General features: G+C 40.7%; 1 protein-coding gene across 1 annotated transcript in view; it reads left to right on the top strand.

Moving 5' to 3' along the window:
- The window catches only part of LOC119902074 (laminin subunit alpha-3-like), a 61,722-nt gene that overhangs the window by 17,060 nt on the left and 27,979 nt on the right, over positions 1 to 16,683 (top strand). The window contains 21 exon segments of the mRNA XM_038717978.1: positions 253 to 343; positions 1,357 to 1,488; positions 5,305 to 5,355; positions 5,505 to 5,552; positions 6,702 to 6,836; positions 7,530 to 7,664; positions 8,068 to 8,202; positions 8,469 to 8,521; positions 8,996 to 9,095; positions 9,958 to 10,010; positions 10,156 to 10,261; positions 10,533 to 10,632; positions 10,774 to 10,930; positions 12,196 to 12,334; positions 12,531 to 12,673; positions 12,855 to 12,958; positions 13,482 to 13,638; positions 14,625 to 14,788; positions 14,947 to 15,055; positions 15,146 to 15,243; positions 16,415 to 16,613. Of these exon segments, the coding sequence (XP_038573906.1) occupies positions 253 to 343; positions 1,357 to 1,488; positions 5,305 to 5,355; positions 5,505 to 5,552; positions 6,702 to 6,836; positions 7,530 to 7,664; positions 8,068 to 8,202; positions 8,469 to 8,521; positions 8,996 to 9,095; positions 9,958 to 10,010; positions 10,156 to 10,261; positions 10,533 to 10,632; positions 10,774 to 10,930; positions 12,196 to 12,334; positions 12,531 to 12,673; positions 12,855 to 12,958; positions 13,482 to 13,638; positions 14,625 to 14,788; positions 14,947 to 15,055; positions 15,146 to 15,243; positions 16,415 to 16,613 (2,409 nt within the window).

The following is a 16,683-nucleotide window of genomic DNA, read 5'->3' as shown; positions in this document are numbered from 1 at the left end:
TCATCGTCTTTTTGTCCAAAAAAAAATTGTATTAAGTTTTTTTGGTTTATATATCATCCCTCTGTAATATGATACTGATGCAGAGAGTACATGTAAGCGTTGTGTCCACTCACGTGCATCAGTATGCATTTGAAGATATTCAACTTTACAGAGAAAGAAAGAGGACACATATACGGACATCTTCTGTTGTATTCTTCCTGTTCAATTATGTAGCAGTTATGGCTCACACATTATTTCTGTGTTCTTCTGTAGCACAACACTGCTGGAGTGAACTGTGAGCGATGCCTTGAAGGTTTCTATAGACCATATGGAGTACCTCCTGAGTCTCCCACTGGATGCATACGTGAGTTGCCTTTTCTTTGTTTGTCCCTTGATTTACCGCAACACTGTCACATTGTCATTTGTCCCTTTTTAAACGACTTTGCTTAGTAAGGTATGCAGGAGTGTTTGTATCTCAGACTTGATAGCCGTGGCTGGCTTGAGTATGTTTTATTTTTTGTTTTGGTATTTTTCCGTGTTCTGTTTTATTTGGAGGTTGGCAGTCAATGGTTGTTCTGATTTGTGTGTCAATGGTTGTTCTGATTTGTGTGCAAGTGCTGCAGTCTGATTTCATGCTGTATCTCTAGACGTGAGGTAGTAGAAATTATATTAGACATATTACACAGTTGAAATGCCTATTAAGTAAAGTCGAGTGATGTGTGTAAGACATTATTGCAAACATTTAGATGTTGAATAGATCCAAGTGAGTTTCAGCAGCCACTTTAATTAATGCAATAAAAACATATTACAAAACTGTTACTTGTTTGGTTTGAACCATCTGTCAAATTACCAGGATGCACCACTAGATAAATAATAAAAACTGAATTTGACCTTCATTATGTATGACGGGACAAGTGAAGCCAAAACAGTGTTATATTCAAAGAGAGGCATCAGTGTCTTGTTTGAAACGGACACAAATGGCACCACCGCATGTATTATTGCTAAACTGGGCTCCGCTCTTGTTTACGTTACTTTAATGGTCCATGGCTGTCCCTCGCTGTATAAATAGCTGCCAGTTGTGTTTGGACATAAGAAAGTAGTGGAATTAAACTGGTTGCCCTCAGCGCTTTGAAAAGTAAATCATAAAATCCACAAACTAAATTATGTGAGCTTAGCAGAGGAGTCAGTAAAGGTTCAGTAATCATTATTTGCTTCTTAGATCTGTCATTTTGAGAGGATGGATGGCTGGAAGCTTTCTTTACTTGTTACTGATATCTTTTGTTATGTACAGTAAATGTCTTTTTCCTCACAATCAAAAATTCTGTGCTGTGTATGTGTATGCATGCCCATGTTAAAAAAACATGTGACCCCCACCAGCCTGCAGATGTGATGAAAGGACTACAGTTGGCTGTGAAATGGGCTCTGGAAGGTGTATCTGCAACCCACAATTTGCCGGAGAAAACTGTGATCGCTGTGCTGACGGATACTATTACTACCCTCAGTGCATTCGTAAGTTTAGTTTTTTCTTGTCACACACTGGATACCCAGTTTACCTAACGGGGGGGTGGATAAACATAAAGGTGAATGTGCTAAAGATGCAATTCTGGTGTGCAAATCCTATAAGTCATATGACATGAATCACATCTGTGATAGCTGCAAGTAAAGGCACAGTCAAAAAGGAAGGTGCAGTTAACCATACCCGTGCCTTTTTGAAACTTGGATAAGAGAGAAACCTTTATTATTTCATAAAGTTGTGTGTATGTTTTAGGAAGCTCACTGTGTCAATGTACAGTGGGTACGGAAAGTATTCAGACCCCTTTAAATTTTTCACTCTTTGTTTCATTGCAGCCATTTTCCAAAAATCAAAAAAGTTCATTTTATTTCTCAGTAATGTACACTCAGCACCCCATCTTGACAGAAAAAAACAGAAATGTAGAAATTTTTGCAAATTTATTAAAAAACTGAAATATCACATGGTCATAAGTATTCAGACCCTTTCCCGTGACACTCATATTTAACTCAGGTGCTGTCTATTTCTTCTGATCATCCTTGAGATGGTTCTGCACCTTCATTTGAGTCCAGCTGTGTTTGATTATACTGATTGGACTTGATTAGGAAAGCCACACACCTGTCTATATAAGACCTTACAGCTCACAGTGCATGTCAGAGCAAATGAGAATCATGAGGTCAAAGGAACTGCCTGAAGAGCTCAGAGACAGAATTGTGGCAAGGCACAGATCTGGCCAAGGTTACAAAAAAATTTCTGCTGCACTTAAGGTTCCTAAGAGCACAGTGGCCTCCATAATCCTCAAATGGAAGACGTTTGGGACGACCAGAACCCTTCCTAGAGCTGGCCGTCCGGCCAAACTGAGCTATCGGGGGAGAAGAGCCTTGGTGAGAGAGGTAAAGAAGAACCCAAAGGTCACTGTGGCTGAGCTCCAGAGATGCAGTCGGGAGATGGGAGAAAGTTGTAGTAAGTCAACCATCACTGCAGCAATCCACCAGTCGGGGCTTTATGGCAGAGTGGCCGACGAAGCCTCTCCTCAGTGCAAGACACATGAAAGCCCGCAGTTTGCTAAAAAACACCTGAAGGACTCCAAGATGGTGATAAATAAGATCCTCTGGTCTGATGAGACCAAGATGGAACTTTTTGGCCTTAATTCTAAGCGGTATGTGTGGAGAAAACCAGGCACTGCTCATCACCTGTCCAATACAGTCTCAACAGTGAAGCATGGTGGTGGCAGCATCATGCTGTGGGGGTGTTTTTCAGCTGCAGGGACAGGACGACTGGTTGCAATCGAGGGAAAGATGAATGCGGCCAAGTACAGGGATATCCTGGACGAAAACCTTTTCCAGAGTGCTCTGGACCTCAGACTGGGCCGAAGGTTTACCTTCCAACAAGACAATGACCCTAAGCACACCGCTAAAATAACGAAGGAGTGGCTTCACAACAACTCCGTGGCTGTTCTTGAATGGCCCAGCCAGAGCCCTGACTTAAACCCAATTGAGCATCTCTGGAGAGACCTGAAAATGGCTGTCCACCAACGTTTACCATCCAACCTGACAGAACTGGAGAGGATCTGCAAGGAGGAATGGCAGAGGATACCCAAATCCAGATGTGAAAAACTTGTTGCATCTTTCCCAAAACGACTCATGGCTGTATTAGATCAAAAGGGTGCTTCTACTAAATGCTGAGCAAAGGGTCTGAATACTTATGACCATGTGATATTTCAGTTTTTCTTTTAATAAATTTGCAAAAATTTCTACATTTCTGTTTTTTTCTGTCAAGATGGGGTGCTGAGTGTACATTACTGAGAAATAAAATGAACTTTTTTGATTTTTGGAAAATGGCTGCAATGAAACAAAGAGTGAAAAATTTAAAGGGGTCTGAATACTTTCCGTACCCACTGTATACACAGTCAGGTGAACCTGAACCCACCCTTTGATGGCTGGAATCTGTTTCATGTTCACCCTTTTCTTTTTAGCCTTTTGTGTTTATGTCTGTCAGTTTTCCCCTTGAGGAAAGAATCCTTCCTTTTTGGACGAGGCTTATCATTATTATATACTCAAAGAAGTATGCCTTTAATGCGGCAGGGCTACATGCATGAAGGTGTATGCATATAATATAGTATTGACTAAGGCACATTCCACATGTCATACCACCATCTTAACAAATAGATGCAGATATTAGACACACAAAGAGTTCTCCCCATGTTATCTCATACTGATCTGCCTTCAGACTCAGGAGTCTTCCAGGGCATGGAGATAAGCCACCCAGACTTTCATCTTTTTAAATATTTTTTTCTGTCTCTAACTATAGTCTTTTTTAAGGTCTCTGCATGAACTTGCTAGAGCATTCAGCTTATAATTTCCTGAATTTAAAAAATTGTCACTTTTTTAAATTATATTCGTGTTAATTTAACTGGAATTATTTCCATATAATGGGTCATAGAGAGGCACCTTGTCATGGTGGAATGGTCATGGTAAAATCATTGATTGACCTGTTAGTTTTAAACAGAATAAAAAAAAAACAAAAACAAATCTGTAATCTGCCCGAGGTGCTTTATTTCTTATGTCATATAAATGTGAATTGAATTGTAACTTGGAATTTTATGAGCAGTAGAGTGATTTATCACTAGACATTATCCCTAAAACTGGGTCTCTCACCTCCTGGCTGCTGGCGCTGACAAACTAGTCTGAACAGGTTGATACAGTCATTAGGAGGCTGTATGGGTTTCAAGAGATTCTTCTCTGCTGTTTTATGTAACTGTAGGGAATTTCTACAACCTGTGTTTGTGATACAGCAGATCAAAGTCGATCTAGTTTATTGCTAGTAGAAGGCTATGATTAATTACATAGAGGGATCACTGTCAAGGGGGTAGCTGAGTAAAGTGGCAGGGAACTGAGGGTTGTGGACCCAATTGCAGACAACAGCAAGGCGAGAGGAGGATGCAGTTCAAAATAAGGTTTATTAAAATAACTAAACAGGCTTATGTGGAAGCTTGGTACAAAAGTCCAAACAAAGGTAATCCAGAAGAGGGTAAATCCAACACAAAGACAGAGTAATCCAAACAGGGGAACAAACCAGAATCCAGGGAACAGAGCACTAGGCAGAACACACATAGACGCAAGGACATGACAAAGACTGAAGACAACTGAAGACAATATATACACTGGTAAATGAGCAGGGAGGGAGATATATCAGGTAATCAAACAAATCTAGACAAGGACACCAGGTACAGAATATTACCAAAATAAAACAGGAAGTAAAGTTCACAGGAACACACAAGGACAGATCTACCAAAGTAAAACACAAAACATGGAAAGACAGCAAAATCAGGACACGCACAGAGACGGGACCAAACAGGAGACAAGACTACACTATAACATGGAGATATAAGACTAAGACAGACCATAACAATAAATCACAGAAGTACACAGATCAGGAAAACACTAAACATGAACAAAAGCACAGGACTAAGGAAATTATGGCAAAAAACAGAAAACCACAGGGAAAAAGTACAGCTAATAACAACCACAATGTTAAAAGGATTCTTTGACAAGCCTGGTTCAGGCTGAAGGTACCAAAATCCACCAACCGGCCCCTCGAAAGCTCATTAACATGTTATATCTTGTTTGTTTAGTTTGTACAAAACAACAAGTTATGGTTTCACGGGGTGGGGGGGGGGCCTCGAACTGCATTGTAGTCTGTTGTTGCAAAAGCAATTCCCCACTGCGATAAACAAAGGTGACACTTGAGGTTTTACTTGGTCACAGTTTCCCTTCAGTGGAGATCTTAATTTCGTACCTTTCCTTCGCAATCAGGATATCCCGTATACGACACGACCACCAAATCCCCTGCAGGACCTATTGTGGGTAAGTCCATGAAAGAAGATTTTGCAGTGTCTCAAACCACTATTTAGCTTGACAGATGTTCTTAAACAATCATTTGAAATACTATTACCTTTGAACATCTTTCTTTGTGTATTTCTTAGCCATCACCTTTTTTCTGTTTCATTGCATAGTGCCCACTGCCTGCCCTCCGGGTTATTTTGGCTCCCCAAGCTGTCAACGTGAGTGTGATAAGACCTGATATGTTGCGCTACTATAGAGACGTTTCCACGGCTATGCTACGTTGACTGCTTTTATTGCTGCTCCACATTTGCATTTACTGTATCTAAAAACATACTACTGGTAGTGAATCCTCTCAAAGAGCTTTTTTACTGGGCAGCCCTTGACTTTTGCCCTTGACACTTGAGTAACATTTACTTAAAGGCAGACTGAGTTGTTAAAAAAGGGCTTTAGAGGACCATGTAAGGCACTACTCAGCCTGACTTGGTTTTCTGCAGAGTTAAATGTTAAGAACATGTGGCAGGGGTCAGTCAAGAAAAGAATTTTGTATATAGTCATGACTGAAGGTCAGGTCATGTTTGTAGGCTTCATGGAGAACTGGCAGTATATTATGGTTGGGTTAAATGGGATGGTGAAAATACTTGTTTAATATACAATCAGAGTGAGTAAATCTGCTTCTCAGTGACAGAAGATCTCATGCATTTGTTGAGCACTAGTCATAGATTCATCATGTGTGTCAGTGGGGATTTAAGCTCAAGGGGTCTCTGTCCTCTCTTGATAGCAATGGTCAGTTGGGACTGTTTAGTGAGAACTAACCAGTCTATTATTAGTCATGGCCCTTGTTCTAAATTTCCTTTTCTGGTTTCCTCTAAGCTGGGAAACCCATTATTAATAATATGGCATTTCTATTAAAACAAAGACCTTTAATCCTTGGCTTTTTCTGTCTTATCATTTGTCAGAGATTGTAGGCAAACAATAATTTTCCTTAACATGTTTTTTTATCTTGTGAGCTGACTGAGAAGGAATTTCATCAGCAGCCTTTGACAAGCTGATTTTAATGTTTGGGAGCTGCTTAGGGGAAAATAAAATTCCTGGCGACTGTCCTGTCTTAGTGCCAGGTCTATTCACATACCAGTGCCAGGTGAGGCTTGGCAAGACATGGGCACCAGTGTAACCTTACCGTACGTAATAGTTCAACTGATGGATGTATTTGACATTCCGTATTGTTTAGCCCGACCAAAGAAGGAGCTCAGGGTAATTTTTAAGTACACTTCAGGATTCTACAGGGCAACTCATTTGACTTTATATTAGTTAGGATTTAATTAGTTTACTGTTATTGATAAACCCATTTCTAATATGTTTGTGCACAGAGTGTATATGTGACTATAGAGGGACAGCGTACGGGGTGTGCGATGCGACAGGACGCTGCCAGTGCCGTCAGGGTGTGGAGGGGGAGCGATGCGATCGCTGTCAACCAGGATACCACTCCTTCCCAAACTGCCAGGGTGAGAAACAATCACCAGGCCAATCAGCATTCACCCCGCATGCACTGTAAAAACACAACCTCATCAGTGTAACGTGACTGAATTATTATGAAACATGACCTTTATTTTGGAAGAGATGGCCACGAGATGTTATAATGTAGATGTAAATAAATATAGCATACCAGCAAAGGAAATGGGGATATGTTTCCAAATGGCAGCCAGTAGTGATACTTTGGACTAATTACACAGTAAGGGTTGCTGTTCAAAGAATTTGAACAGTTTCTCCAGCAAGCTTGTGCTTTATTGTTACACAATAATTTTGTCTGCATGTACCTGGGTGCACTAGTTTCTGGAGCAGGAACACTTCGAGCAGGGCCATTTTTGGAGGGAGCTATTTTTAAGTCTATGACTTTTGACACTTGAACCTTGAACCTCTAAAGTGACCTTCCTGAGAAACACACACCATTATAATCAATTTAATCCTATCATCTAGCTTATTCCTTTTGAGTTGTTAAAGCTCCTTGCTAGTTCACAGTTTATATAATTAATGTTTTTATGTATTTTATGTTTTGTTTTGTTTTTTACCAATGTTATGTAGATTTAAAGGAATCCTACAGTGCTATACACCTACAATTAATTATGATTGATTATTTGGATTCTAATGCAGAATATGGAGTATAAAACTGTAACATCACCCTCTTTCTCTTCCTACAGAGTGTCTCTGTGATGGGGCTGGCGTGGCTGACAATGTGTGCAGTCCAAGTGGCCAGTGTGTTTGCTTTCCCAGCTATGGGGGACAGGAGTGTGACGCATGTGCACCGGGCTACTATGGATACCCGGACTGTGCTGGTAAGTGGGTTGGATCCCTTTATGTCCACCAGTGAAACTACGAGAGATAAACCAATTGGGTGCATGTGATCTGAGTGCTGGTGGAAAAAATGTTGCTGCTGGTTTTACTGGGCATACTGTGGTCTCTTCTCATGACTCTGTGGAGCAAACATCATCATTCTCCCACAGTATCCCCTGAAAACTCTTATGTTGTCATCCGCATTGATTCATGTCATGTATTCTGCATGACACAGCATTTCACAGAGGGCTGGAACATGAGATACAGTATGTATATATGGACTGAATCATATTTCCAAGAATGGACAACTGGGAATCACTGAAGAAAATAAGATTCTAGACCAAATGATGATACACCACAGGCTTACATTTTTAGTTCTTACTTCAGCTTGTTTCCTGTCCCCAGCTTGCCAATGTTCACATGAAGGCTCATATGGCAACATATGTAACCCACTGTCGGGTCAGTGCCTGTGTCTCCCAGGGGTGGTGGGCCAGCAGTGTGACCGCTGTGCATCAGGACTCAGATTCCCCCACTGCTCAGGTAACCACATCAAGAACCATCATATTTACTAGCAACCGTTAGAATATTTAATATGGCTGGGTCTTTTTGATGGGGTTCAGTAATGTCCTATTGTTAAAGGATGTAATTTGTTTAATACGTTGATAGTTCCCTCTTGTTCCCCTTAATAGAAGAGTTTTGACACCCTTTGGGCCAAATTTGATAGTGTCCTACAGAAAGTAACTACACAATTTACTGATTTTCTAATGTTTCTTTTATTTTGTTGTGTATTCATTTTGTGCTTCTAGCCTCCATCAGTGTGTGTAACATGGCAGGAACTGAGGTCACTGATCCTCAAACGGTATGACACTCTCAATAACCTTTAGTTTTTTACTGTGATCATGTCTTTATTAGCTTTGATAACAGAAGTGTTCACAGTCTAAATCCAGCATTGGCCCTTTAGGTGTGGACTCACGTTACCTCAAAGTTATATAACTGATAACACAGATGTGTTGCTAAAACATCGTCCAGTTGATTTTTCAAGGAAGTGTTTTCCCCTGAAATGTAAATGCAATTAAAGTAAAGGAAAAGAGACTTCCTTCCATCTTGAGGAGGAAGAAAAACAACAACGAGTTTCTTGAAGGTCATTTTCGCCTCTATTTTGGAACGTATCCTATGTTGGAAAAACTGCAAATTTCCAGTAATTCAGAAAACTGGCATTTTAGTACAATATGCAACCGTTACAACTGATTTTAGTTGGATTGTAAACAAATATAAACTTTCAACAGTAGCTACTAGTCTCAACAATCCTAAGATTCCATATCTATTGTTTCAGGGCTCCTGCCGCTGCCTACAAAACGTAGAGGGAACCCTGTGTGACAGGTGTAAACCTCTCTACTGGAATCTGGCTACAGACAACCCTCGTGGTTGTATGGGTAAGTGACTGGAAATATAAATAGTACAGAAAACTATCACTTTTTGTAAAAGTTGTAAGAAATAAGAATAAACAAATACTTCCTGTCAGCCAAAGGTTCCCAGTCTCTTTTTTTCCTCCAGAATTATTAGTTCTAATCACTCAACCCATTATTTTCCACTACATTAAATTACAGTAGCAATCTGACAAGGTACTGATATGGGTCTTGGCCCCTCTTACCCAGAGGATATGTCAACATACCCCTGTCAACAAGGCCAGATCTGCCTTCCTGTCCCTCTGAGGGGAGCTGAAAAATAACACGTAAATACAGGCAAATTCCTGTTAACCGCTTTGAGTGTGGAGCTGCAAGTGAACCTGCGAGATTTCATGCTGTGGCTTTGCAGTAATGAGTAACCTAGGGCCACATTAAAAACAATACATCCCACAAAAAATACTCCTAAAAAAGTCCTAATCCAATTAAAATACTTGACTCACATTATCTAGCCAGTGAGGGAACAGCTTCAGGCTTTGTCCGGAAGCCTGTTTAATGTTACAGTTCTGCTCCCTAGCAAGAATGTTGCCACTACCATGTTGCCTGAAGACACAAGTAGGGGGAAAAAGAGCTTTTAATATCCTAAGAATGCCTGACTGGTGGTGGCTGGACATTAAGGGGAAGTTTTTTTCACTGGGTTGAAAGCAAGATGCCACAATAAATCTCCTCTGGACCTTTGATGTGCAGATCTCTGAAGATAGTGTGGTTTTGTGCTCTTGTGTTTCACCCATGAAAGTGACAGAATCCGGTAATCAGAGTCTGTTCACCATAGATCCCCCTTAATATTTTCTTAACTTTTCCTCCCTCTCTCTCTGTCTACCTCTCATTACAGAGTGTCAGTGTGATGTGAAAGGGACCCTGAGTGGTGTTGGAGAGTGTGAACAGGTGAGTATTTTATAACTACCTCCAGTGACCAATACACATCTATTAATCAAACTGTGATTTAGATTAGACCGTTATCGTAAAGAGTTTTGACTTAGAATTTTGTCACATTTTTGTCTTCTTGTCTGCTGATGATCTTTTTGTCTAGAAAAGTGGACAGTGCCACTGTAAGCCTAACGTATGTGGACATGCATGTGACACCTGTAAGGATGGATACTTCCTGCTGCAGAAAAAGATGTATTTTGGTTGTCAAGGTAAGACTTCCTTCTTAATGAAAAATTTATTTTGCTGGCCTTCAGGGGTTTTAACCTCTCATCTTACTGCAGTGATATACAGACTAAGTGTTCTCAGGTTTGGCAAATACGCCGTGACATCACCATTGAGTGTGGTTCCAGATGCAACACCCATCAGTGATGCTGGGGGGGTTAGAGTTGCAACACACTTCAAACCTTTAACCAGAGAGGTCAGGGAAACACTGCTTTTCAGTATGACTCTATAATAAATAACTTTTACTCTCCCTGATAGGTTGTCAGTGTGATGTAGGTGGTGCCATTGACATGGCATGTGATGAGATGTCCGGACAATGTCGGTGTCGGAATAATGTAGTTGGCCGCAAATGCAATGAGTAAGAAATGTCTGTCTTAAATATCATCATGCATTAAGATCCAGACGAAACATTTACATGAAATATTTTTGTTTTTTTGCAAATTGAGACTCTTATGAGACATAGTTTTGATTTAAATTTTATTAATTAATTTCTTGTTAGACCAGAACCAAGCTACTATTTCCCGACTCTCCACCAACTGAAGTTTGAGGTTGAGGATGGCACCACACCAAATGCCAGACCAGTGCGCTTTGGTTATAACCCCCAAGAGTTCCCAGATTTCAGCTGGAGAGGTTATGCTGTAATGTCTCCTGCACAGGTCTGTACATATTCACATCACAGTACCTTGGTATATTGTATACACTGATGTGACTATTCTAATAAATTACAGTATGTCTGGGAGAATTACAATTTCAATAACCTTATAGCTTCCTTTTTACAGTCTATTATGGTACAACCATGATTGTTTGGCTTTTTTCCTCTGCACTGATATTCCTGCTTAAAGGACACAACCTTTTATTACATCAGGGCTGATGAGGGAATGTTGACAATCAGCTCTCTTAGAACTAATGCTATCTCTCTTTAGCCGGAGGTGATCCTAAATCTTACCCTTGGCTTTCCTGGCCCTTTCCATATTGTAATGCGCTACTCCACCCTCCTACAAAAGGGGAGAGCACAAGTGAGAGCAAAGATCTTGGTGGTAGATGAAGCTGGCTTTCAGTCTTGCTGTGACTGTAAGTGAAGGGCACGCCTTCTTTTGACTGTACTTTCCTGTCTTCGCCTTTGATTGCTATACGTTGATTAACCCGCACTGTTTGCTTAAAGTTTCAGTGTGTACGTTGTAGTGGCATCTAGTGGTGAGGGCTGCGAATTGCAACCAATGGCTGACTCACCACTCCCCTCTCTCTTTGCACGCACGGATGAGAAGCTACTCAGCTCCTCTATCGGCTCTTTTGCTAAATAATACGTGTGATCCTCCATTTGTCCAAGGTCTCTTCTTACTCTTATGAACCAGACAACGACTACTACTACTACTTCTTCTTCTTCTTCTTCTCTTTTTCTTTGTACATATTCAACGTAGTGACGAAAAATGCTCTGTAAAGCGGTTTGTTCATTTGGGATACTGTAGAAACATGGCGGTGCAACATGGTGACTTCCATGTAAGGGGACCCGTGGTGGATGTAGACAGAAATGTCTCATTCTAAGGCCCCATCCAGTCTATTGCGTTTTCGTTTTAAAACGGAGACCTTTTGCTACGTTTGCACCTTCCGTCAGACCACAATGGCGAAAACGAAGACCTAAAAGAGAAGTTTAAAAACGCTGCCGACCCCGTTTTTTGTTTTAAAACTGTTTTCCGCCTCAGCCGCTTTTAACTCCCGTGTTACATTCAGTAACAGTCCCAGCAGTGCGTTTTCAGTCGTTTTAATATAGACGGAGATAAATCCTCCTAAATATTACACACTGAACTTTTAAATTCTCTGCCCACCTGACATGATTTTTAACCTCTCTCTTAACATTATACTACCATCGTCTACTCAAACCTGTGCCATTGCAGTCAGCTGTGTGTCACTCTCATCCCTGCAGAGTGAGGTCAGAGTAACAGTGCATGTTGACCCAAAAGATCGGAGGCAGCACTTTTTCCGTGTGGTTCTGCGGTTCACTAACCCGAGCAGCGCCAGTGTGACAGGTAGCATCAAGGCTACCAATAACAGAGGCGCTGCAGGTAAGACTGCCTCTGACACTGAATTAGCTACATAATACATACATATCATATAATCAAATCTAACTCATCATTAAAGAAATAAAAATAAACAACCAATTTCCTTTGTGACATTTATATGCAAGCTGGTACATGTGTTTCTGTGCTCTTAACTATGAATATGTGACATTATAGACATTTCTGCTTTGCTGTTTGGTAGGGTCAGATCAGAGTAAGGACATCATATTCCCTGAGAGTCCCTCCCCATCCTTCCTCACTGTCCCAGGAGAGGGGTTCGCTGAGCCCTTTGCATTGACACCTGGGAAATGGGTCATTCACATAAGGGTAGAGGGGGTTCTGCTGGTGAGTTTGTAGGGACGAGAACGATGTAGAAATCGTCATGTAAAAAGTTAAAAGAAAACAAATCTTCCTGTGTATTATTGCTCTATGTTAATTCTGTTGTTCATTTGTTCATCAGAGAAAAAAAAACCTTATGTGTAATAGGCTGAATGGTGAAGTACACATTGTCACTCTCACTCTCCAGGACTATTTAGTGCTGCTGCCCCGGTATTACTATGAGGCACCTTTGCTGCAGGAAAGGATCACCCAGCCCTGCACATACTTACCCAGTGCAAACAGGGATACAAAGTAATTCTTTCAAATTTCTGTCTCTATTTCATACTCACCACTCATGCATGACAATGGTAGGTTTTGTTTTCATAGCCATCCATCCTTTTCTTTATACTGCACTCACAGCTTATCATCTCCATATGCAGTTCCATACAGTTATTGGCTTGGTTCAGCTAAACCTAACATGATCATTCATCTCTCATAATAAATATGAGGGTTTATTTTTGTGTTTAAAACTGTACAGGTGTTTTTATAGCTATAATAAATCATAATATACAGATATACAGAGATGTGATATGTGCCAAAGGCTAAGGAGAGAAATCACCTAATTTTTCAGTAGATTTGTAATAAGCAGTACATTTGGAGAAAGGATAGCCATCAAAATGGCAAATATTCCTTGCATTAAACAGTATGCTAAGCAATGTTTTATAAATATTTTAGACTTGTTGTTTCCAGGTGAACTAAAACAGGATGATCATAACTTCCATCGTAACTATCTCTCACCATTCTTCCTGATTATTGCTATGCCTGTGTGTCTCAGCTGCCTGTTGTATAAGCATGTGGCCATGGATGGCTTTAGCTCTGCACTGGGCTCACAAGGAACACTCTCCAGCCGCAGCGGGCGCAAGAGGAGGCAGGCTCGTGTTCGGCGTCCCACCCCAGATCACCCTGAGATGGCCGCCCTCAATGGTAGACAGGTAGAAAGCCTGTATTTACACACAGACCAACATACAGTATAGATTTTTGACCAATTACTTTTGGGTTCAGTGTTTTGTTTCAATATTGTTTTGATCACCTTTAAAGCATGAATAGGCTGAAGACAAAGCTAACTAACAGACTGAGGTCCTAGGTAGTGTTGTAGTACTCGAGACTGGTCTTGGTCTTGAGACCGGTCTTAAGACCACTTTCTGATGGTCTTGGTCTTGTCTCAGTCTCGGACATTGAGGACTCAGGATTTTATTTCAAGACCAGTCAAGACCATAACTTTGGGAATATCAATAAATTGCTTTTGCATTGTCTGATTTGGTTAACATCCTAACTTTGATTGGATGTAAAACGTAGCTTGCTTGAAATGCAACCAATAACCCTAAATAAAAATGTTTTGTAACCATTAACGACTGTTACCCCTCCCCGCGATGGTAAGCATGGAAAAGGAGTGAATAAAGATTACGTTGATTTCAGCTCTTAGTGTTTGTATCTGGGTGTTTTAATGGGAATGTGGATCTTTCAGATCAGTTTGAGAAGTATCTACAATATGATCTCGTTCCACATTTTATTGTGTGTCATGTAATGTGGGGAACTAGTCTCGATCTCGCCCTCCTTTGGTCTTGGTCTCAACTGCTCTCAGCCCCTAAAAGTCTTGGTCTTGTCTCTGTCTCGATAAACTCTGGTCTTGGTGTTGACTTGGTCTCGGTCTGGGCGGTCTTGACTACAACACTAGTCCTAGGTATTTTCTTATCAGCTGTTCAAAGTCCAGAATAAAAGCAGGTTAATGGGCTTTTGGCAACTGGGGACTTTGGGACTTACTGCCCAATTAACTAAGGCTAAATCTTTCAATTCAATACTTGGACATGCTTTTATAATCTTCTACTGATTGCATTTTACCTACCATAATTTGTTTTGTCCTTTCATTGGAGTTCATTAAAATCAAATCAAATGACTTTGTGTGATCTGTGTCCTGTAGTCACAGCTCCAACTCAGTTTACGCGTGCCTCGTCCTGGCCCATACACCCTTGTCCTGGAGTATGCCAGCGAGGTGGACACTGTCCAGAATGCCAACATACTCATCAAAGTCCAGTCAGGTAGCCAGATCCTGGCCAGGGCTAACATATACAGTTGTGCCTACAGGTCAGTCTTGTATTTGTTTTCGTCAGCTTTTCAAACATTTCTTGTACTAGTATTTTGTTGATGTTATGTCTCTACAGTTTGTACAAATAATAACATCCTAGATCTAGAAAGTTGTAGGATATGTCTTATATTTCAGCTGCGTGTATTAATACTTGCAGCTTTTTGTGCCGGAGTGTCGCAGTGACCAGCAGCAATCAGGTGACAGTGTTGGAGCTTACTCACAAGACGGAGGTCCTTCTGCAAACTTCCACTGCATCATTCCTGTTGGTGGGAGAAAATGTTTCCACAAAATATTTATAATAGCTCAATATCTAGACATCGGCACAAAGTTTAAAATACATTTGTTTCTCCCTGTAGTATAAAGTGTATGCAGTCCCTGCAGAAGAGTTCTCCATTGAGTATGTAGATCCCAAGGTGCTGTGTGTCTCCACTAATGGCCGCTTCACTGAAGACAGGTGAGTCACCTTAAATAAACTTGCATGCTTTTGACATATAGTCACACAGAGAATTGTTCAGCACCCATGGATGTAAGCTGCAATTTAGGAGATGATGATACAAGACTAGACCTCTGTGTTGTGTTGTTGTTGTTGGAGTATGGAGACACACTGTTTTCCAGGTTCCACATTCCTCCAGCTGGGCAAGGTCATTTACCTGAGGCTGAACTGAGGGGCCAAACTCTTTCTTTCTTTCTCTGTCACACTAAAATTTCCTCTCATTCTCTGAAACTAATGACCGGGTTAGATGTTACAGTTACACATGTGTGTACAGCTGTCAGTGTGCAGTCCTGTCCTTGTACTGTGTAATTCACCCTGGACAGTTTAGAAAAAGCCTCCCCAAAAGGGGAAAAATGTGTCAACTCAGAAATAGTTGGAAAGGTACATTTTAACTAAGCTTAACATAACACACAAATACACATGCTTAAAAAAACTGAATTCAATGATTAATATAAAATCATGTTACTCTTTGTGTTTGCTGATTGCATTGATTGATTGTTCACATTCCCTATTTTACACACACTGCTGCCATAGTTACAGAATATTAAAGCTATTGTAAGTAATGTATTCCAGAAGCATTTTTGTTCTATTTGATGAAATTCTCTTTACATCCCAACATCAACCAATAAATCAAATGCTCTGAAACAAAATGAAAAAAATCGGTATCTGTGGTTATCGCAGGACTGTTATAAGCATTACCAAACATTTCATTCAGTCTGAATTTTGAAACATTTTGACAATTTGTACCAATTCAGTTTCTAAAGGCCAATTTGTAACAAGAGGGATATTCAGGGAAGTAAGTTTGACCAAATATTGGAGTGGAATGGGGAGGTAGATGTAGGAAGGAGGACACACAACATGAAGGCAGAATGTTAGCCTGTAATGCTAAAGCTTTCCTTAGTGTGTATATTTAGTGTGTGATGTCAGGCTTGTCTGCACATTGATGATTGTGAGTGTGATAAACAGAGGCTTTAAAGATTTAAAAAAGGATTGTTGGAGATTAATGTTGTTTCATCAGTCACAACCTCTGATTGGCCACTGACCCCTCTACTAACAGGTCACGTTGTTCTGCCCGCAAACACTATCAACAGGCCTTAAGTAACAACATCTTGTTGCTGTTTAATGTTTCCAGTCGGCACTGCTCTCTGAGGCAATTCGACAAGCCAACCTCAGCCTGGATTTTGTATGCTGCCCGTGATGGACAGCTATCTTCAACACCAGCTGTTTCTCCCCAAGGACGAGAGAATGAGGATTGGAGACAGAGACGACAGACCGGGGTGTTCCCTGTCCGTGAGCCTCAGAGTGATGGGATACTGCTTAAATTCCCTCAGGTAAAAACCATGTATTGCCTTTCCTAACCTTGTTGAATAATTTGAGCTTTTCTGGACTTCACCCTGCTGC

Source organism: Micropterus salmoides, unplaced genomic scaffold (assembly GCF_014851395.1).
Source record: "Micropterus salmoides isolate LMB-PRFRI ecotype aquatic unplaced genomic scaffold, ASM1485139v1 Ms_hic_scaffold_14, whole genome shotgun sequence".
NCBI classification, from domain to species: domain Eukaryota; kingdom Metazoa; phylum Chordata; class Actinopteri; order Centrarchiformes; family Centrarchidae; genus Micropterus; species Micropterus salmoides.
The sequence above is the reverse complement of the archived record's forward strand: the minus strand, read 5'-3'. Positions and strand labels throughout refer to the sequence as shown.